Raw genomic sequence first — 23,181 nt, forward strand, 5'->3', positions numbered from 1 at the left:
TTCCAAGCCCTCATTTAAGTGAACTGTTTCCTACAGTTGGTGACATCTAGTATCTCAGGAATGTAATGAACACAGCTGCCTTTATTGCTTTAAATACGTTGTTGACTGTTACAGAAGAAACACAGAACCCTTCACTCACCTTTTGGCAGATACAAATGCTTTCATTTTAACTTTTATATTGAATTACTATTTTTTTTATCTTTTTGGTTTTACTCTAACTTCAGGTTTTAAATTAAGGAAGCGGTCCATCACAAATGAACCTACTGGAGGGACAGGAAATTGCCCTCATCTGCTTGAAGCTATCCCATGTGAGGAGCCTTCTTGCTATGACTGGCGAATAGTGAGACTAGAAGAGTGCATACCAGACAATGAGAAGCAGTGTGGGCCTGGCACTCAAGTTCCAGAGGTGGTCTGTATCAACAGTGATGGTAAGATGTTTGCTCAACAAATGTATGGTTTAAGTCACTTGCTTGTTCTGAGGAGACAGATTCAGAGTGAAAATGTAACATTGCTTATTTCTCTCAAGTTAGTCAATCTTTGAGACAAAGCCTTTTGAGTAGTATTGATTGCTCTTTATATAGGCCACGTATGGTGTGGCCACCAACTGATGTAGCACTGGGCTCTTCTTTCCAGAGATCTTTTCAGATAAAGCTTCTTGAGTGGCCTCTTGAGAAAGGGAAGCTGAAAATAAACAGTAAATGAAAAATGAACAGGAAGACAGAGAGTTATTGCCCAGTAGTATAAATTCTTCCCATCGTAACTTCATTGAATTCCCTGATGTAATTCCACTGATAAATTTTTCCCACAGAGTCCAAATGCAAATAAATATTAAGGGTGAGCAAAGTAAAGTGCATTGCCTCTGGAAATATCTGGGAGCTCAATAGTCTATTTATATTAAAAAACAAAGTATGATGTGTGCTATGAATTTGGTTTGACAGCCTGTGACATGCATCAGTCTGCCTTGCTTCGCTTGCCCTTCTAGCTATAACAACTTACAGCAGGCAAGAAGAATACCACTATTATTCAATTATCTTTTATGAAAGAAAGAAAAACATTGCTTTGCATAGCATTGTCTTAACAACTCACTTTGAAAGCTAGACACCTAAAAAATATTTTAATCTACAAAAGGCTCTTTTGTGAATGTTGGGATAGTGTCCATTCTCTATTAGTAATGTAGTCTACTCAAAGCTGCATATACGTTAAAAATAATTGTACTGGCTACAGTAGAGCGGAGACCTGTAAGTACCATATATAGGATTAACCGAGAGGTCACCTGCTAAGTGTTTAGCAGCTGCACCAAATGTTGTTTTATAATTAAACTGGGCACATGGAATTAGAGTTGATTACTTGTACAGACTCTGTATCTGGGTTTGAGCTTTGGCTCTAGATTTTGTTTCATAATTGAGTTTGGAGAAACTAAGAATTAAAGTGTAACTTTTATTTTTGTGTACATAGCTAAGAGAATCGTGTGTTTAGTTCCTAACGGTTTTTATGTCCCAGAATGAGAGTAACAATGTAGAATGACACAAAAACATTACTTACGTCTTACCCTCCTTGCACAGCAACATTCCTTCGCCCAAGATATTCCCTTTCTGCCTTAGTAATAATAATAGTAGAACTGTTTCAGGTTTTTTGTGTGAAAAAAATTTCTGATGCAAAGTGGCCTTTTGTCAGAAACGAATATTTTTGCTTAACTATTGTGATGTTGAAGTTTTCTTTTCTTCAAACAAATTCAGTAGAATATGCAAACAAAAAGAAAGTAGCCTGGTTTTAATTTTACTGGATTTTAGGTTTGTTTGTTTTTCTTTTCTTTTCTTTGTGGGGAGAGGGTAGAGTTTGTTTGCAACTCTATAACTTTTGATCAGTTAATATGTCATTAAATAGTGTAACTTTTCCTATCCCCTAACTGGATGATTGTAACTGTAATATATTTGGGAGCAAGTAATTGAGTCACTTAACCTTAACCTTTTACAGAGAAGGCAGTTCTGCTCTGTTTGACCTTGATCCAAAGGCCACTGACGTCAATGGGTGTCCTTCTACTGGCTTGAATGAGCTTTGGATCAGGCCCTTTGTGAGGGACTTAGGACAGAATTTAAGTTGGGAGGGTTTGGGGTTATTTTTTTTTTCCGATATTAACCCTGTTGTTTTTCTCTGAATCTTTCTAAATTCTTGCTGATCAGCTTAGTTTGTTGCTAAATAGTGTACACCTATAGTTTGTGATGTGAGTGCATTTGTCTTATTACCAGCGAGTAGTCTGACTTCTGTGTTGGTCTCTGTGATAGAGGCTGGATAGTGGGCACAGACACTGCTTCTGAGTGAGGGGAATGGTGATTGCTCATTACTGTAGTTGTGTGTGTCCCAAAGAGAGATATAAATTGTATATTTCATGAAGTGAAGAGGAAGCATTGGCAGAAGAAGCTTTTGGGGTCCTTCTTGGCTGTCACAGGGTAATGTTTGCCAGCTGTGCAATACAGCTTTGTGAAAGCATGTTATCACTAAATAATAATGTAATGGGCCATGGGATCAGGTCCAGCAAATGTGTGTATGTTTTGAGGCCCATTGCAAGCTTTACAATAAGTGCAACAGAATGCGTGTTAGTGCGCATTTCAGCCACATTCAGGTTTGCCAGAGTACAGACAGTATGTGTCCAGCTGAGAACGCTTCTACAGATAAGCGGTGGTGGCTGCTTCTTCCAGTAGATGTGGGTGTTCCACAGAAACAGTCAGATGCACAAAGTCAAACATATTCCATGTCAGAAGAGGAGGAGGAATTTCTATGAGGGATACTTGACTATACTTGATACTTGACTGGTCAATACCGGCCAGCTGCTGGAAATGGTCTAAGATGGCATGATGTCACTAAATAAATGTAAATGTAGTGTTATAACGACAGCCTATGGTCATTCAAACTCTTTTTTTCAAATTTTTTTTAAAAACCTATAAATAAGACACAGTACACAAGAGAGATTATTAAATCATCTAGTTACTTCATTTTACTACATTATTCACCACCTTCCCCTCCCAGAAGTTTCCTCCTCAAAAGAGGAAGAAAAGGAGGTGATGGAGGAACAGGTCTCCTTCTTTCTACTGTCCTCATGATCAATAAGATCTGCTTCCTGTATGAGGCTCAGTGACGGGGCTGATGCTGTAGAAGAGAATCCTGGAGAATCCAGAGGAGAAAGGGTGCTCCTACATCTTGCTATCCATTGGAAGGACTCCTGGTCCCTGGTAACCAGGTTCTTCTCCTACTTGGCCACCACTCTGTGTTTCTCTGTCACTGCCGTCTTCCTCTCCTTCAAGGCCACTTTCAGCTGCTCAATGGCCATCCTCTCCTCCTGACAGGCCTGCTCACCTTCTCTGAGGTGAGCTCCTCCATGATGCAGATACAGGTGTGGTTGAGGAATCAGGAGGTGGATGCAGTAGCTGCTACTCCTCTTGTTTATCGGGAGGGACCTGAGCCAGAGCTGGGGAACTTTAAACTTGGCACTGTTGCTGAGGGTGCCTCCACAGGAGCCATTTCCCTGCATCATCACCTGCAGAGGTGGCAGGTAACAATATGTGGCTTCCCCAGAACTTTGCATACTGTTTACAAGTTAATTCCTCCAGCTCCGCTCCTCCTGCACTTCTGTTATTGCTGCTCCTTCTCCTTTGGTAGTGGCAGTTCTCTCCTGCTCCACGTACCCCCTTTCTTCTGTAGATCCAAGGAGTGCTTACATGTGCAATCCCCATCTCCGCTGGTAATATTTGGTTTTAGCAAATGTTTCTACCCTTTTTTTGCTTCTTCTCCTTTGGAACTGGCAATTATCTCCTGCTCCACGTATCCCCTTTCTTCTGTAGATCCAAGGAGTGCTTACATGTGCAATCTCCATCTCCACTGGTAATATTTTGTTTTAGCAAATGTGTCTACCCTTTTTTTCCTTCTTCCTCTTTCTGTCTTTCTCACCCTGTCTAACCAGTCCACCAAGCAGACAAAATTATGAGAACCCTTATTTTCTTAATATTTTGTTTCTGAAAATGAAAACTCTTTCTTCAAAGTCAAAACGTTTATTTTTCAAAAAAAGGATTAAAATAGTCCACTTAAAATTAGGAAAATATTAGAAATATGACTTGTAGTACATCTGAAATGGGCCCCAGAAAGTTAATGGATATTTCCAACAGCTCTAATTAACACCCATAGTGGCATCCAAGTTTACACACATTTTACACTGTATGCAATCTTTAGCACCAGGAAAGATGGCAACCAGGAGTTAAAACCTAGAGCAAAGCCTCACATTTCCATAGTGAGAATTTTTCTCCTCAAGTTCTGCTGCTTGTAAGAAAGCATAGGGCTAGCCAGGAAATTGCAGCTGTGCCACCAATGGTGAAGAGATCCAAGCCATCGTTTGCACTGCATGTCTTTAAGAGCAGCCCTGATGGAAAGCTTACCATAAGAACGGCTATATTGGGTCAGACCAAAGGTCCATCTAGCGCAGTATCCTGTCTTCTGACAGGGGCCAATGTCAGGTGCCCCAGAGGGAATGAACAGAACAGGTAATCATTAAGTGATCCATCCCCTGTTGCCCATTCCCAGCTTCTGGCAAACAGAGGCTAGGGACACCATTCCTACCCATCCTGGCTAATAGCTATTGATGGACATATCCTACATAAACTTATCTAGTTCTTTTTTGAACCCTGTTAGTGTCTTGGCCTTCACAACATCCTCTGGCAAGGTGTTCTACAGGTTGACTGTGCATTGTGTGAAGAAATACTTTTGTTTGTTTTAAACCTGCTGCCTATTAATTTCATTTGGTAAGCCCCAGTTCTTGTGTTATGAGAAGGAGTAAATAACACTTCTTTATTTACTTTCTCCACACCAGTCATGATTTTATAGACCTCAATCATATCTCCTCTTAGCCATCTCTTTTCCAAGCTGAAAAGTCCCAGTCTTATTAAACTCTCCTCATACAGAAGCTGTTCCATCCCCCTAATCATTTTGATGCCAATTTTTGTACCTTTTCCACTTAACAATATATCCTTTTTGAGATGGGACAGCCACATCTGCATGGAATATTCAAGATGTAGGCATACCATGGATTTATACAGAGGCAATATGTTTTCTGTCTTATTATCTATCCCTTTCCTAATGATTCCCAACATTTTGTTAGCCTTTTTGACTGCCGCTGCACATTGAAAGAATGTTTTCAGAGGACTATCCACAATGACTCTAAGAACTTTTCTTGAGTGGTAACAGCTAATTTAGACCCCATCATTTTATATGTATAGTTGGGATTATGTTTTTCAATGTGCATTTCTTTGCATTTATCAACACTGAATTTCATCTGCCCAGTTTTGTGAAATCCCTTTGTAACTCTTTGCAGTCTGTTTTGGACTTAACTATCTTGAGTAGTTTTGTATCATCTGCAAATTTGCCACCTTATTGTTAACCTCTTTTTCCAGACCATTTATGAATATGTTGAATAGGACTGGTCCCAGTACAGACCTCTGAGGGACACCACTATTTACCTGTCTCCACTCTGAGAACCAATAATTTATTCCTACCATATGTTTCCTATGTTTTAACCAGTTACTGATCCATGAGAGGACCTTCCCTCTTATCCCACGACAGCTTACTTTACTTCAGAGCTTTTCATGATGGATCTTGGGAAAGGCTTTCTGAAAACCTAAGTACAACATATCCATTGGCTCATCCTTGTCCACATGCTTGTTGACCCCTTCAAAGAATTCTAGTAGATTAGTGAGGTATGATTTTCCTTTACAAAAACCATGTAGTCTCTTCCCCCAACAAATCGTATTCATCTATGTGTCTGATACTTTTATTCTTTACTATAGTTTTAACCAATTTGACTGGTATGGAAGTTAGGCTTACTGGTCTATAATTGCCGGAATCACCTCTGGAACCCTTTTAAAAAATTGGCGTCACATTACCTATCCTCCAGTCATCTGGTACAGAGACTGATTGAAATGATAGGTTACATGCCACAGTTAGTAGTTCTGCAATTTCACATTTGAGTTCCTTCAGAACTCTTGGATGAGTACCATCTGATCCTGGTGACTTATTACTGTTTACTTTATCAGTTTGTTCCCTAACTCTCTCCACTGACACCTCAATCTGGGGTTCCTCAGATTTGTCACCTAAAAAGAATGGCTCAGATTTGGGAATCTCCCTCACATTCTCAGCTATGAAGACCAATGCAAAGAATTAATTTAGTTTCTCCGCAATGGCCTTATTGTCCTTGTGTGGTCCTTTAGCATCTCGATCGACCAGTGGCCCCACTGGTTGTTTAGCAGGTTTGCTGCTTCTGATGTGCTTAAAAAAATGTTTGCTATTACTTTTTGAGTCTTTGGTTAGCTGTTCTTCACATTCTTTTTTGGCCTTCCTAATTATATGTTTACGCTTCGCTTCCAGAGTTTATGCTCCTTTCTATTTTCCTCACTAGGATTTTACTTCCACTTTTTAAAGGATGCCTTTTTGTCTCTAACTATTTCTTTTATTTTATTGTTTAGACATGGCAACACTTTGTTTTTGGTTCTCTTACTATGTTTTTTTAATTTGTGGTATACATTTAAATTGAGCCTCTATTATGGTGTCTTTAGAAAGTTTCCATAAAGCTTACAGAGATTTCACTTTTGGCACTGTACTTTTTAATTTCTGTTTAACTAACTTCCTCATTTGTGTACTTCCCCTTTCTGAAATTAAATGCTACCATGTTGGGCTACTTTGGAGATTTCCCCAGTTATTGTACCCCAGCACTGACATTCTTCTGCGTACGTAACAGCTGTTCGGAACTATCTCTTTGCCATGGGTTTCTGATTCCTCTTATATGCTGTATGTTGCTCTCCTGGTAAGGGTTAATTGTAATGTCTGTGCTGATGCCTATTTTATTTAATTGAAATTTTATGACTATTTCCCTCAGACTTCAGTAGTAGCTATGCTCATGCTTTACAGGTTTAACGATGTTTCCCCACCAAGACACACTGCATCACTTGGGTCCTGAGAATTAGTTTAATTTTGTATATTTATTGTGAATTGTATGACTACAGTAAAGCAGCATGATATAATAACCAACACTGTCAAGTATCATGCATCTCCTGTGATACTCACACAAGTGGATCTGTAATGCAGCCTGCATCCTGCTGAAATGTTGTGCGTTCAGGTGTGTTCCAGAAATTGCTTGCAGCTGCTCCTCCTGGCCACCACTGGCTGCTGTGGTGCCTGCTATGCAAGCAGCCTCTCTACCTCCCTTTCTGGTAGAAGGGTAGGGGAAGAACAATGGCAGCAACAGCAACAAGTGGAGGCAATAACAGAAGGCCCACTGCTGGACCTAGCGTCTCTTAGTCATCCCCCATCCTGCCGCCCCAAGCAGCCTGCAGATACACTCTCCCTCCCTCCGCCCTCCCCCAGTACCTCCACCCAGTGTTTTCCCCAGGAATTGAAATTAGGTGGGGGGTGTTCAAATTTACGGGGTGGGGGAAGGTGTCAGGGCTGATGAGGGGTGAGACCGTGAGGGTGAAGGTGGCTCTATGGCACCATAGTAAAAACTGAAACATGTTTCATGACCATTTAATTAGATTTAACTCATGTTTTAAAATCATCACAAAAATTAAAGTTGGCTACTCAAGCCTTCTATGAAGCACTACATCTTCATCCTTCTTGGTTTCTTGTTATAATTTTGCACAAATCTGTTAATGAACTTCTTGAATGCAATGTGTTCATCTTTGATGGCTTCTTGTGTGTCCGATACTTCCATTTCTTCAATTGATATGCTCATTAGATCATTCACATGATCAGGCAGAAGGCAACTTCTTTCAGAACACAAAATTCTATTCAATCGAAGCAAAAGAACACTCAACAGTAGCTGTTGTGCCTGGGAGTAACAAGAGATGAATTCCTACTTCTTTCATCCAGGAAAGATTGGGTCAAGCTACTGGAGATGATAAAAAAGAAGTTCAAGTCTAATCTTCATTCATTCGTCATATGATATTCCACTGTGTGTTCAAATTCTCTATTCTGTCTGGAGTACATGGTAGCCCCATTGCTGGTAGTGCCTCACTCCACTCAACTGTCAGTGTTTTATAGGACAGGCATCTGTAAAAGCTATGTAGAAGTTGAGTAGAATCTATAAGTCGCTGCTGTAGATCTTTAAGAATCAAGTCTGTGTACTTTTTCAGTTGTCTAACAAACACTTCTTGTCCTCTTCACTTAAGGATTCAATATAAATGCCTTCATTACTCAACTTCTCGACTGAAGTCTTTGCTTCTTCCAGTACTTTTTCAATGGATAGCTCTCTGATTGATCCAAATGTAGCTTCTATTGCTGGACAAAGGTCTGCTACTGTTGTAGCAGATGCCTGGATGGCATTGTTTAATGACCTAAGTAGTTTCAACAGTAGACTTACAAGGGAGAGAATGGCAATAGTCTTCTCTGAACGTAGTAGCAAAATTAATCCACCAGCCTCACTACTTAGATCCATCCCATCTTGGTAGATACTTTCCAAAGCCAGTAATAATGGCTGGAGTAATTTTAAGACAACGACCAAGAATCGCTCATGAGCAAGCCAGAGGGTATTCCCAGGTTGGACTAATTAGAACTTCAGTCCCAGTGTATCTTCTATATTTTCCAAGATATTCAGTCTTTTGGGACTCTTGCTGAAAAAAGAATATAATGAAGACATTAAATTTATAGCTTTTTTAATATCTTTTGAAGAGTCTGCAGCTCATACTTAGCGCTAGTTGGAGTAGATGGCCTCTGCAGTGTGTATAGGAGAGATTAGGGTTATGTTTTTCTCTGAGCAAAGCTTGTACTCCACCATGTCTTCCAGAGAAGTTTGCAACTCCATCAAATCCACAAGCAGCCATCTGTTTGGGGTCCAATTGACAAGCATTTAACTCTTCTAAGATGTGGGTTGTCACAGATGCAGACGATGTGTCTTCTATAACGTGACCATCTAGAAATGTATCTACTGGCCTACCACTGACATCAAGATAACGTACACAATGACTTAATACTTGATGCCCATTTGCATCAGTGCATTCATCATCCATGAATGCAATTTTTTATTTGTGGTGAGAGAGTTCTTCATTTTTTCAACTGTTGAGCCTTTCACTGTTGCACCACATGCGTCTAGCCAGTCAGTTGAGTTTCTTGCAGAAAGATAGTGAGCGTCCGCTGGTCTTGTTCAGAACTGGTGTTCAACTTCAGGATGAACCAGTGACAATGCACTTAACGTTGGCCTCCAGTTTGTAGCGTGTGGTATTTCTTGCTTAAATAGAAAGTAGGATGCCACAGCGATGTTTGTTTGCATGAACTGTGTTGTGTCTCCAGCATTCTTAACAGCCTCGTTAACACTCACTGGTGTTGTCCTTGGTCAGTGGAGACTCAGAGTTCAGAGGTGCTTTCACATGAGTTCACCTCCCAGGTTGGGGGCAAGAAGGCACCTTGCTCGTTCCTCCAGCTGCTCACTGTTCGCTCTGGCCACTGCTGTTCATTGTGCCACCGTTCACTCCATTGCTCTGTTGCCAATGGCCCCGCGCCATCACCTTCTGCTGCTCCCTGCCACTGTGATCTCTGCTCGTTGGTCTTCTGAGGTTCCCCTGGCTCTCAGTGATTTCAGCTCGGGGCGGGGGGGGGGGACCTTGCTGCTAGTGCAGATTAGGCCGTCTCTTCCACAGAAACACTGTCCCACAGCAGGTCTAAGCACTTAGACCTGATTTCAGCTGTAGTGGTCACTTAACAAAACAAAAGACTATCTATGAAACCTAATCAGCTCTGTCTTTAAACAGTGGAGGGGGCAGATCAAATAGTACTTGTGACTCAGGCAGACCATCAAACAAAACACCTGTCCCCACCCTCTCTCTTGATGCCCTCAATCAGCACAGGTTAAGTACAGTTCTACTGCCCTTTACCCATACAATAAGAACAACATTTCATTACCCGCCCTCCCCACACATTCAAGTGATTTGTAACCCAGCCCCAGCCAAAATCTATCACTTGGGCAATGCAGCTCTGTTTGCTGAATACCTAGGTAGATTAAGTGTGAATGTAAATACAATCTGGTCCTGAAGCCTTTCCCCACAGCCCCTAGATCATCACTACAGCTGTCAGGGAGAGCTCATTTAGACTTTGTTTACAAATCATATGTGAAATTATTAGGTTGGCCAACATCATTGAAATGAATGCATTGACATTGTCATAAAAAACAACAGCTGTATAAGGAAGCTAGTCTATGTTTATACTTTTCAAATCTATTATACTTTTTCAGATACACGTATTTTATCATACACTGTATATGCTTTTAAAGTTTCAATTTCAATTCAAATTTCCAAACAGGCAACACTGCACGTAACTAGTTCACAAAACTGGGGGGGGGGTTGGGGAAATTCAGGGGTGGTGTACACCCCAGGGGAAATCCCTGCCTCCACCTACCCAGAGCCTTCCAGGCAGCTCCCACTCATCACCCCACTATCCCCCTCCCCACCCCCCAGATAGGCCCTGTGGATGCCTCTAGAACCAGCTCCATGTCCTACACATCTTCCCACACCGCTTCGGGAAGTATGTATTGACGATCAGTGGAAGTTCATGGTTGTATGCAAATTAGCTACCTCGCTCTTATGTAGCCTAAAAAGCACACACTGAGTTTTAGAAAACTTTGCAGCTGTGAATGACACAATGGAGAAGAAATGACGTTAGGAAAAATATTAAATCAATGTCAAAGTTTTCAACCTGGAACCAAAACTAAACAAAACCTTTTGCTTAAAAATTCTTTCTCTTCTTTAATGATTTCCATCCAGCTTTCCCTGTCTAAAGCTGAATGCGATAAACTCAAAGTCAACAGCCAAAGCTTAAATCAACCTCTGCAACAGAAGAATTGGTCAAAGGGGCTTAAGTACTTTAAAATGTAAATGTATTTCTCCTTAGGCTTCTGCATTACACAGTGAAAGAAGCTGATATTTTAGATTTAAGAATATGTGTTGCATGGTAAGTTCATTGTTTTATCATAAGCAATACCATAAAACAAATCAGTATTTTCTCTTTTTGTTGGTTCTTGCATCATTAAATGTGTATGAAATACAATTAGCTGGGATATCATGTTTCAACTTGAGGGCTCTTATTTTACAATTAGACAAATAGCAGTGTTTGTGGGGGTGTTACATATAATTAGGATGAGTTTATTCCATTTGTTGCAAAGATAGAAATCATTACAGCCTTTGAGACAATACAAGACAATAGATTATCCTTTGGTGTTACCACTGGAGGCCTGTGATTGTCCTTCTCTTTCCACAGTGGATTGCAGTAATCAACATTTTCATTCAGGCTGAAAAAATCTTACAATCATTACTCCAGATTGTCATTGTGTCTATTATAACGAACTTTGATGTATTGTGTTATAAAAATGGAACTTCAGCCCTTTTCTGTCACAAGGAACCCTTTCAAAATATTTATCTTGGCTTCTCAGACTTTATATCAGTGCTTCTTATAAAGGAGTTGCTTCAGAAAAACTGTTCTCTCATGCAAGAGCAGCAAAATTAGATCAAGACTGATCAAAAATTTTATCTCATATGGATTATTTTTCTAGATGTCTGTGGTGATGGGTGAAGAATTTTCTGTGCTGGAGATTAACCTTTGTGAATAGCAAAGTTACTTAAATGTTAAACTTGCAGAGATTAAATAGTATTGTAGATAAGCTTTTTTGCTCTTAAAATAGATATGCATTTAATTTTAACTGGATTTAATGCTGTTGTTAAGTACTAGTTTGACAGTGATGTAAAGTGAATTCCTCTATATTTATGCACAGATCAGGCACAGCACAGTCAGTACAACCTTTTCCATCAAATGTTTCTTTAGCCTCCAAAAGCTTTGTCTACACTAGAAAAATTGCTAAGCGTTTTTTGGTACAAATGCAGATCATAGAATCATAGAATATCAGGGTTGGAAGGGACCTCAGGAGGTCATCTAGTCCAACCCCCTGCTCAAAAGCAGGACCAATCCCCAGTTAAATCATCCCAGCCAGGACTTTGTCAAGCCTGACCTTAAAAACTTCTAAGGAAGGAGATTCCACCACCTCCCTAGGCAACGCATTCCAGTGTTTCACCACCCTCCTAGTGAAAACGTTTTTCCTAATATCCAACCTAAACCTCCCCCATTGCAACTTGAGACCATTATCCTTGTCCTGTCCTCTTCTACCACTGAGAATAGTCTAGAACCATCCTCTCTGGAACCACCTCTCAGGTAGTTGAAAGCAGCTATCAAATCCCCCCTCATTCTTCTCTTCTGCAGACTAAACAATCCCAGTTCCCTCAGCCTCTCCTCATAAGTCATGTGTTCCAGACCCCTAATCATTTTTGTTGCCCTTCGCTGGACTCTCTCCAATTTATCCACATCCTCCTTGTAGTGTGGGGCCCAAAACTGGACACAGTACTCCAGATGAGGCCTCACCAATGTCGAATAGAGGGGGACGATCAAGTCCCTCGATCTGCTCGCTATGCCCCTACTTATGTGGGGCAAATGCCAAAATGCCAAAATGCCAAATGCCAAAATGCCATTGGCCTTCTTGGCAACAAGGGCACACTGCTGACTCATATCCAGCTTCTCGTCCACTGTCACCCCTAGGTCCTTTTCCGCAGAACTGCTGCCTAGCCATTCGGTCCCTAGTCTGTAGCTGTGCATTGGGTTCTTCCGTCCTAAGTGCAGGACCCTGCACTTATCCTTATTGAACCTCATCAGATTTCTTTTGGTCCAATCCTCCAATTTGTTTAGGTCCCTCTGTATCCTATCCCTCCCCTCCAGCGTATCTACCACTCCTCCCAGTTTAGTATCATCCGCAAATTTGCTGAGAGTGCAATCCACACCATCCTCCAGATCATTTATGAAGATATTGAACAAAACCGGCCCCAGGACCGACCCCTGGGGCACTCCACTTGACACCGGCTGCCAACTAGACATGGAGCCATTGACCACTACCCGTTGAGCCCGACAATCTAGCCAACTTTCTACCCACCTTATAGTGCATTCATGCACCAGTGCTCTTAATGGCGTAAATTCTAGTGCAAATATGGCACAAGCAGTTTTACCATCATGTTGTCAAACCCTGTAGGTCTTTTCTAGAGTTTCCATCATTGCTGGCCCCACTGCTGAAAAATGGCTACAAAATTTCCTAGCATAGATAAATCCAAATAGTAGAAAAAGAGCAGTTTATTCATTGTGCCCATTCAGTCCTTGGAGTTTCTGCTGAAACTGCCTGCCTGGGAACCTGTGGTGATGGGAACCTCTGGTGTGCTCCTGCCACTGACTGAAATTGCCTGCTTATTTTACCCAGACCACTTTCAATTAAAACTGATATAAGCGAGACCTTATGAGTGAACTAGAGGTGAAAAGTTTAGTATCCTATTATATGCATCTGCATTACCCTATCAAATTCCATTTGCTCAGTTATTTATGTATACAACTGTAATGTGAAGGAATTTTGACTGTACTTATATTTAAACTCAGGTTAATTTAACCATACCATAAAACAGTACATCAAGGACAGTTACAGAAGTTCTGTGAATAAACTATTGATCTAAATTCTTTTAAATATATAGGCATCATTTTCTACAAATGTGCTGTGCTTGATGGAATAGGTCTCACTTTTTAAGGGCAGATTCTCCATGGATCTTGTACAGGTTCAGATTATTGGGTTATAGTCACCTGGCAGGGGATAGGGAGAAGGCAAGGCCCCGTATCCTTGTCCCTCCTCCATCCAAACAGCAGAGCTGTCAGGCCTTAGAGAGGAAAGCTAAGGCAGCAATGTGGACCTTAGTGTAAATGTAAATTTCGACTGATTGAAGTAGCAGAAGTGTTCCTTCAGCTGCATGGGTAGAGGTTGATGCTTGTCTAGCTGATGGTTATGTGTACTATTCCTGATACCATGCGTGTATCATTGAGATTAATGGGAGTTTAGGCAGACCAATGCATGCAGGATCAGACCACCAATGACAATAGTATATCCTAATGTCAAGAACTGTGACCACATTCTTAAAGACATCACAGTCATCATCCATCCACATATACATGTCATGAGGAATAGACGGCATGACCCTAAACTACATGACAATTCTAAATATTTAAACTTTTTTTTTTATTTTACTCTGTAGATCCACTTTTTTATGTAATGATTTCTTAGATGTACTTAGTTTCTATTCATGGCATTGTATGGTACTTTCTTTGATAGTAAGATAAGACACACACAGTCTTAAATTTTCATTTTACTGTCATTTTATTTTTACTAATGACTGATTTCCTCATTTTGTCTGAATCTGTTACCATTAGGCTTTGTACCATTTCCAGTTAGTTTTCTTTTAAAGGGATGTAAAAGGCTTCTTTATGGTATCCATTAACGTTTTTTGTATGTAAGTGGTATTATAATGATTGCAATTAAAATATTTCTACTGGTTTGAAACTTTTTACCCCCTATATATTTAGGGCCTGATCCAAATCCCAATGAAATCAGTGGGAAGACTCCCACTAATTTCGATGAGCATTGGTTCAGGTCCATAATGGGGAATAATAGTAAAAAAGGCAGAAGCTTTGCTAAGTGTATGAAGATTGTTTCTTTTACATTTAGTCATTCAGACAATTATACACATTGGCCCAGCATTATAGAATGAAAAAATAAGCAATGTGTGGTTTTGTTCATGCTGGTTATTTAAAAAGAAAAGAAGAAAGAAGAAAATATCTCTCTTATAGAAATTTCAATTGTCATTTTGAAAAAGTTGTCGTGGGTCAGATTCAGAGCTCAGTTACACAGAATTACTGAGTTTTTTCTATACTAGCATAAGTGACCTCATATCAGAATCTGGCCCACTGTCTCCAATCAAACTATAGAAAACTACAGAAACTAATGACAGTTGCCTTCAGCAAACCACGTACTACTTACAGGAACCGAGATTATTTGCACATTAGTCATTGTTTCTTGAGATAAATTTCCGTGGTAAAATCATTAAGGAATTGATTAAGAACATTTTCTTTTGGCTGACCGCCATGTTGCATTAATACAGAACGCTGCAGAAGCATTCTTTGGTTGGGTTCTTTAAAGTAAAACACATAGGACGTGATAGTTGTAACCAAATCCTTAATTTATCTACCCACACGGAATTATTGACCATCTCTATGGGACATTTGGTGTAAATAAGGATTTGTTACTGGAAGCATTGATTGAAAAATATAGTATTTTGTAAGCTCTTAAATATGATAACAAATGGCAATAAAAATTTCATAGTACTGGATTGTGAAAGCATTTGTAGGTAACAAGGTTTGCTATATATATTATCTTCCATGTCAGGATTGTAGTAATTCTTTAACATCATTCAGTGGACAGTGCTGTTTTAAGCTTCATGATTATAAAACTGATATAAAACAGATTAAAATTTGATTATTTTTATGCTGATTAAAGATCCTTTTTAATTCAGTCAATCCAATTCTTCTTCATGTTTTTCAGCTTAGCATTAGGAGAGTGAACATCCTCAGTAAAACCTGGATCAGAATGGATGCCTTTGCATTTGTATGCCATAATATAGTTTCTTTTGGTGGACTGATTTAAAACACATCACTGTGTGTCCCATCACCTCCCAGTTGATCTGGAAAAGTAATGCATTAGTTTCTGTTAAAAATAAATAAATTAATTAATTAAAACTACATCTGGGTGATGCAATAAATCAGTGTTTTGTCCAAGAAGGTTCTAGATGGATTGTAGACATGGTATGGAGGGGAAGCCTCAGAGAGTGGGGCAGAGGAATGCTGGAGACTGAACTCCCGCACCGTGCGGTTCCTGTGCCATGGGGCTAGTCTTGACTCCCCATTCTGGAATTTGCAATCTAGTGCATGGGATCGCAACACCACTCAGGTTTGGCCTGGCCACCCCTCTATCATGACCTGAGTGGTGCTGTGACCCCGAGTGCCAGGCTGCAGTGCCTGGAGCGAGTAGCCTAGCTCAGCCCCATGGGATAGGAGCCACCGCTGTGACTCGCTCTCTAAACTTCCCCTCTGCACTGATGCTGGGACTAGGATTGTGGTGCTGGGTGGAAGGTGGTGGTGTGGGTGTCAGTGCCCCCTCAGCAAGGTGAGGAGGGGACAAAAGCAGAGGAGGAAGAGGACACTGGCCTATGATTCTGGACACCCTCCTTGAATTTGGACCCTGGATGGGTTGCAAAAAAAAGACAACATTCAGTTAGTGGGTTACCTTAGTAAAAAGTTTGGGAACCACTGCAATCAATCATGGATCATAGAATATCAGGGTTGGAAGGGACCCCCGAAGGTCATCCAGTCCAACCCCCTGCTCGAAGCAGGACCAATTCCCAGATAAATCATCCCAGCCAGGGCTTTGTCAAGCCTGACCTTAAAAACCTCTAAGGAAGGAGATTCTACCACCTCCCTAGGTAACGCATTCCAGTGTTTCACCACCCTCTTAGTGAAAAAGTTTTTCCTAATATCCAACCTAAACCTCCCCCACTGCAACTTGAGACCATTACTCCTCGTTCTGTCATCTGCTACCATTGAGAACAGTCTAGAGCCATCCTCTTTGGAACCCCCTTTCAGGTAGTTGAAAGCAGCTATCAAATCCCCCCTCATTCTTCTCTTCTGCAGGCTAAACAATCCCAGCTCCCTCAGCCTCTCCTCATAAGTCATGTGTTCCAGACCCCTAATCATTTTTGTTGCCCTCTGCTGGACTCTTTCCAATTTTTCCACATCCTTCTTGTAGTGTGGGGCCCAAAACTGGACACAGTACTCCAGATGAGGCCTCACCAATGTCGAATAGAGGGGAACGATCACGTCCCTCGATCTGCTCGCTATGCCCCTACTTATACATCCCAAAATGCCATTGGCCTTCTTGGCAACAAGGGCACACTGCTGACTCATATTCAGCTTCTCGTCCACTGTCACCCCTAGGTCCTTTTCCGCAGAACTGCTGCCTAGCCATTCGGTCCCTAGTCTGTAGCGATGCATTGGATTCTTCCATCCTAAGTGCAGGACCCTGCACTTATCCTTATTGAACCTCATCAGATTTCTTTTGGCCCAATCCTCCAATTTGTCTAGGTCCTTCTGTATCCTATCCCTCCCCTCCAGCGTATCTACCACTCCTCCCAGTTTAGTATCATCCGCAAATTTGCTGAGAGTGCAATCCACACCATCCTCCAGATCATTTATGAAGATATTGAACAAAACCGGCCCCAGGACCGACCGTTGGGGCACTCCACTTGATACCGGCTGCCAACTAGACATGGAGCCATTGATCACTACCCGTTGAGCCCGACAATCTAGCCAGCTTTCTACCCACCTTATAGTGCATTCATCCAGCCCATACTTCCTTAACTTGCTGACAAGAATACTGTGGGAGACCGTGTCAAAAGCTTTGCTAAAGTCAAGAAACAATACATCCACTGCTTTCCCTTCATCCACAGAACCAGTAATCTCATCATAAAAGGCGATTAGATTAGTCAGGCATGACCTTCCCTTGGTGAATCCATGCTGGCTGTTCCTGATCACTTTCCTCTCATGCAAGTGCATCAGGATTGATTCTTTGAGGACCTGCTCCATGATTTTTCCAGGGACTGAGGTGAGGCTGACTGGCCTGTAGTTCCCAGGATCCTCCTTCTTCCCTTTTTTAAAGGATCCCAGTGTAGTGAACCTTTGCTTCTAATTTATCAAATGCTTTTGGAGACAGAGTTGCAGTTAATTAAGAATATGCTTTTTGCCTAAATACAGAATTAATGTTGAGAAAGTATATAATGAAGTTTAGAATATTGTCCCATCTTTGACTGCAGGGTCACAAGTCCTGGGTGGGGAGTCGGTTACCTCGTCTGAAGCATTAATATGTGCTTTTCAAAAAAATATAGGGTGGGGGCTCTCGATCACATGGCTCTGCAGAGAGAACTGGATGTATTTGCGCTGGCCTAGGACTTCTATGGTTTTCGGGGGTAAAGCACCAATATTTTTGACTTTTCTACCAAAGCACAAATAGTTTAGCTGTGAAGTTCCCATTATGGACACTCCTGCATATGTTTTTGGTGGGATAACCCACATTTGCAGGTCGTGCTTGTTTTAGGCAGAGCTGATCAGTATTTCCTGATTGAGGCAAGGACCATCTTTAGTTCTATGATTGTGCAGCACCCACCAAAATGGGGACCTGGTTCTAAGTGGGGGCTTCTAGGCTCCATCCTAATACAAATAAAAAACAGTAACAATTGTGGAGAATTCTTTAAAACCTTCATTTTTAAAGGTAGTTAATTTGATGCTTTTCAACCTTTCCATTGTCACTTTAAATCATGCCATTGTGAAAACAAGTGAAAAAAGCATAATAGCATGATTTAAGAATGGATTATAAAACTGGATTTACAGCCTTATGGCTGAAATTCCTTGCTTTTGGGTGTATATTTTAAATCTCTTTTAATTCTTATTTTCTCCAGATGTTAGTGAAATAACTAGAATGGGTACTTAAAGTACAAATTTATACAAAATATATGCAAGAAAGATAATATTTAAATGTATACATTTGTGAATTAAATTAAATACTAATCAGTTCTGAAACCTTGTGCTAAATAGTTCAGGGGTGATATTCTCTCATTGGAGGCAATGAGAATAATTTATGTATATTCAGAGGAAAGTATGTGTACAGACACAGAGAGATTTATGTTGGTGCTATGTATTTATATTTCCTTCTATTTCAGCGGTTCTGAAACTTTAGCAACCCAAGGACTCCCATTTTGATTTAAATTTTTGGGGGACCCATAAGCCCCCCCCTCAGCCCCAAGTCCCACCCCCACTCCACCTCTTTCACCAAGGCCCCACCCCTGCCCCACCTCTTCCTGCCCCCCTGCTTACTCCATCGTCGCTCACTGTCCCCCATCCTCACTCGCTTTCTCCAGGCTGGGGCAGGGGGTTGAGGTGCAGGAGGTGGTGTGGGATGTGGGCTCTGGGAGGGAATTTGGGTGTAGGCTCTGGGCTGGAGCAGGGGGGTTGGATGTGGGAGGGGGTGTGGGCTCTGGGAGGGAGTTTGGATGAGGGAGGGGTGAGGGATGCGGGCTCTGGCCAGGTGGTGCTTACCTTGGGTGGCTCCCGAAAGCAACCGGCACATCTCTCGGGCAGCGGCTCCTAGGTGATGGGTCAGGGGGTCTACGGATGCTGCCTCTTCCCACAGGCACTGCCTCTGCAGCTCCCATTGGCCACAGTTCCAGGCCAATGGAAGCTGCGGAGTCAGTGCTCGGAGTGTGGGCAGTGCAGAGAGACTCTCTGCCCCACCCTTGGGCCCGCAGGGATGTGCTGGCCACTTCTGGGAGCGGTGCGGGGCCAGGACAGGCAGGGAGCCTGCCTTAACCCCATTGTGCAGTTGGAGTTTTAGTGCCTAAAATCTCCTGGTTTGGCTTCAGTAGCCTCCCGGAGATAGAGGGAGGGGGAGGTGTTGAGTTGATCAGCGGAGTCCATGGAGTCCTTTGGGGACCCCAGTTTGAGAAATGCTGCTCTATTCCATTGGGTATATACTGTATTTATGTTATTATGGCAGAATGTACGAATTTAAATTGTCTTAAGTGTTGTTGAGCTATGAAGCTGTGAAAATAATACGCTGATAGATGGAGAATATCAAAACAGCCTGTTATTTCTTCTGGCCTGACAAAGTTGAAATGTTGTTCTCATTTTTCCAGCATTAAACTGCCGATTGTCTGACCTTTCTTTCAGATTATAATTTGTGTTGAGTTCTGATGAGTGTAATATCTCTCTTTTTCTGCCAGGAAATATCTGATTTCACAAGATGACCACTGTGGTGGTAACTTGAAAAGCCCTAAAATAATATGTGTCATTTCATAATGGTGGTATTGTAATTACAACAGACTGAGTCATGAAGTGCAGTTTGGATATTAAAAACCCAAAAGAAAAACAAGTTCTAAATAATATATTGATTGTAATGACTAGTTTAAAGAAGGAAGGCCTGTAGAAAACGTGCAGGAATTTATAAACTATTTCCAAGGAAGAAAAGGTAAAAGTAAAATAATAATAATAATAATAATAATAAAAAGTAAAGCGCAAACATCTAGTCAGTTTTTTTGTGCTTTTACTGTACTGAATAGCTTGGATATTTGGAATAACAGGCACTGTTTATCAGTTTCTTCTGCTGCTGCTTCTTCTATGAGACATAGTTGAGCTAAATGCCTCAAAGTACAGATAGGACAAAATCCCACACCAAGAGCTTACAACATACAGTAGAACCTCAGAGTTACCAACACCTTGGGAATGGAGGTTGTTCGTAACTCTGAACAAAATGTTCTGTTTGTTCTTTCAAAAGTTTACAACTGAACATTGACTTACTATAGCTTTGAAACTTTACTATGCAAGAAAAATGTTGCTTTTAACCATCTTAATGTACATGAAACAAGCACAGAAACAGTTTTCTTGCCTTGTCACGTTTAACACAGTTGTGCATTTGCTTGTTTTGTGTGTGTGTGTCTCTGCTACTGCCTGATTGTGTACTTCCAGTTCCCAATGAGGTGTGTGGTTGACCAATCAGTTTGTAACCCTGGTGTTCATAACTCTGAGGTTCTACTGAAACAACTTGAGGCATTGAAGGAGAGTTATAAAACAATAGGCAAACAGCAAAAATGCTATATGGTTCACTTGAAGTAATCTGCCTGTAATTGTGAAGTAATATGGGTTTTTTAAGTAAACATAACTAAATATGAATACACAATAATGAAAAATGTCTTTATTGACTCGCTTCTTGCAGATGTCATGATAATGGGTCTTCAGGAGGGATGTGAACGAAGTGATGACAGCCACCTTAGACACTAAGCTCAAGACCTTATCTCGTTCACCAACAGAAGTTGGTCCAATGATAAAGATATTACCTCATCCACCTTGTCTCACTGATCTAGCAAAGCACTTAAGCACATGACTTCAATAGAAATACCTATATGCTCAGAGTTACATATGTGTTTCAGTCCTTCACTGGATCAGGGCTTTGCAACCCAGTTCAGGAAGGATTCTTCTATGCATAGGAGTGACATGGGAAAGGGTTAGATTCACAAAAGGTCATAGGTGCCTAGAAAATCACTGGGATTCATAAAGCCTGAGTTAGGCACCTAGGCTCTCTATACAATGTGTGGGTAGAAAGAGGCTCTGAAGAATAGTATTCACAAAACCCAGCATGCTGACCAGGGATCTGCCTAAGCTAGCCAATGGGAGATGCTGACAACCCTGTCACAGTGTTAAGCACCTAAGCCTAGGTTGCAATGAGGCACCTATCTCTGTTTGGGAACCACAGTGAGGAACTCTCTCTTGAAGATAAGGGCTTTAGCTTCCCCCCCCCCACAATAAATGCAGGAGAAAGAGGAGGTGGAGGAGGTTGTGGTGCCTCCCTTATAACTTTTAGCCCAGTGGTTAGAGGACCTATCCAGGATGTGAAAGACCGAGGTTCATTTTCCCCCTCTGCTTGGTGGAGAGAAAGATCCTGCCTGAAGCAGCAGTGCATGCTTAGAGGCAGAAACTTGGGTGCCTAGGTAACTTTTACAGTAAAAACATAGTTGCCACATGATTCAAGGTGCCTACAGGTTGAGTGGGTTGAATGCCTGTGATGCCCAATGTTGGATTTTGATGCCTAAAGTAGCAGTTAGAAACCTAAGGCCTTTTGTGAATCCAGTCCTTGGCACAAGAATTTAGGCCAAAATGTTCAAATTAGGGTGCCTAATGTTAGGCTCCTAAATTCATATTTAGGTACCAAAGTAAAAATAGTTTTCAAAGGTATTGAGCATCTGGAGCTCCTGTTGAAGTCAATGAGAATTATGGAAGATCAGCATATCTGCAAAATCAGGCCATTTTTAGACAGCTGCCTAAATGTGGATTTAAGAGCCTAACTTTAGGCACTCAATTGAAAACATAAGCTGTAGAAATTAGTGGAATACTACCAGCATTTTGGGAACTGTTCTCCAATGGCCACCTTTGTTCTGATCTTCCCTATTCTTTCCTTTATATGTTTTTCCTCAAATCTGAATAATTCTGACTATCGAGATCCTGAATCCAAATCTAGTTCAAATTCAAATATCAGACTTCATGCACATCCATAGGAATTAGTTAAGACTGGTTTAAATTCAGTGACCCTCCATGGCCTTTCCTTGATTCTGTTATGCCACTTATGTGAGGGATTTGCGGTTTATTGTAGGGGAAAAAACCTTGCACCCAGTCAATAGTTACAGTAAAGAGGCATGTGAAAGTTTTTTGTGCCTGCAGCTGCTCTGGTTGCCTGTATCTGATGGATTTAAAAGCTAGGTAAATGCCCAGTAATGAAAAAATAATATGGTTATAGTCCTCCGTCAAATTAAAAAAACAGATTGCATTTTCAGAGGAATGGTCTATAAAACATGTATGGCATAGTTCCTATTTTTCCAAAGTATGTAAGAATTTTCCTAATTTTGGTCAAAGCAAGTTTTATGCAATCTCTGTTAAACTTTATGGAATTTCTATAACATTTTATAGAAACTAACTGGAGTAAGTCTATCTCTAGAATATTCTTTAATATATTTTTCTCAGAGAAATTCTGTAGAGTATTTTGATTTGGCAAAACCTGTTGTCACTGGGATATTGTCTAAATCTCTTGCATCAGAATTTGAGGTACCTTACAAAATAATTTATTAGTGTTTTTGCCAAACATTTTTATAAATACATTAGAAATTTTCAAGTGATAGGTTTCTAACTGCTACTTTGGAGCAGCACTGTGTCTTTTGTTTCCTTATAGCACCATCAGCACTTTATCTTTCCTCACCTCATCTGTTTAAAAGTGGCCTTTTGGCCTGATAAATTGATCTGACTTAGTCCCATGCCTACAATTGATTTTATTCTCAATGGAACTGTCATCAAACTTTCTTTTTCTTTTTTAACCAAGATGACATGTGATTGGTTTATTTGATTGTAGAAGGCAACCGTGCTTGGTTATGATCAATACATTTGTGTTCACTGCTCCTGATCGTTCTCAATATGACTACATTAACAAATGAACCCTGAAAATGTTCCAGCCCCCTGTCAAACTGTGCAGCAGAAACCTACTCCCATTCGGTAGGAAATGCTGTGCTGTTGTAGTGCAGTGGGCATTTTCTGGGAAAACATTTATGATACCACTGTATTAAATGTGCTGTGGTATAAATTTTGATTATAGGAAGTACTGTGGTA

The 23,181-nt window shown here is 40.9% G+C and overlaps 1 protein-coding gene across 3 annotated transcripts in view; it reads left to right on the plus strand.

Moving 5' to 3' along the window:
- Positions 1-23,181, plus strand: part of THSD7A (thrombospondin type 1 domain containing 7A) — a 437,061-nt gene that overhangs the window by 284,347 nt on the left and 129,533 nt on the right. For all 3 annotated transcript variants that reach the window (XM_073333830.2, XM_073333834.2, XM_073333832.2), the window contains one exon: positions 225-428. In XM_073333830.2, coding sequence (XP_073189931.1) covers positions 225-428 — 204 coding nt within the window. The remainder of the gene's footprint in view (positions 1-224; positions 429-23,181) is intronic.

The sequence above is a fragment of the Lepidochelys kempii genome, chromosome 2 (genome assembly GCF_965140285.1).
Source record: "Lepidochelys kempii isolate rLepKem1 chromosome 2, rLepKem1.hap1, whole genome shotgun sequence".
Classification (NCBI taxonomy): Eukaryota; Metazoa; Chordata; order Testudines; family Cheloniidae; genus Lepidochelys; species Lepidochelys kempii.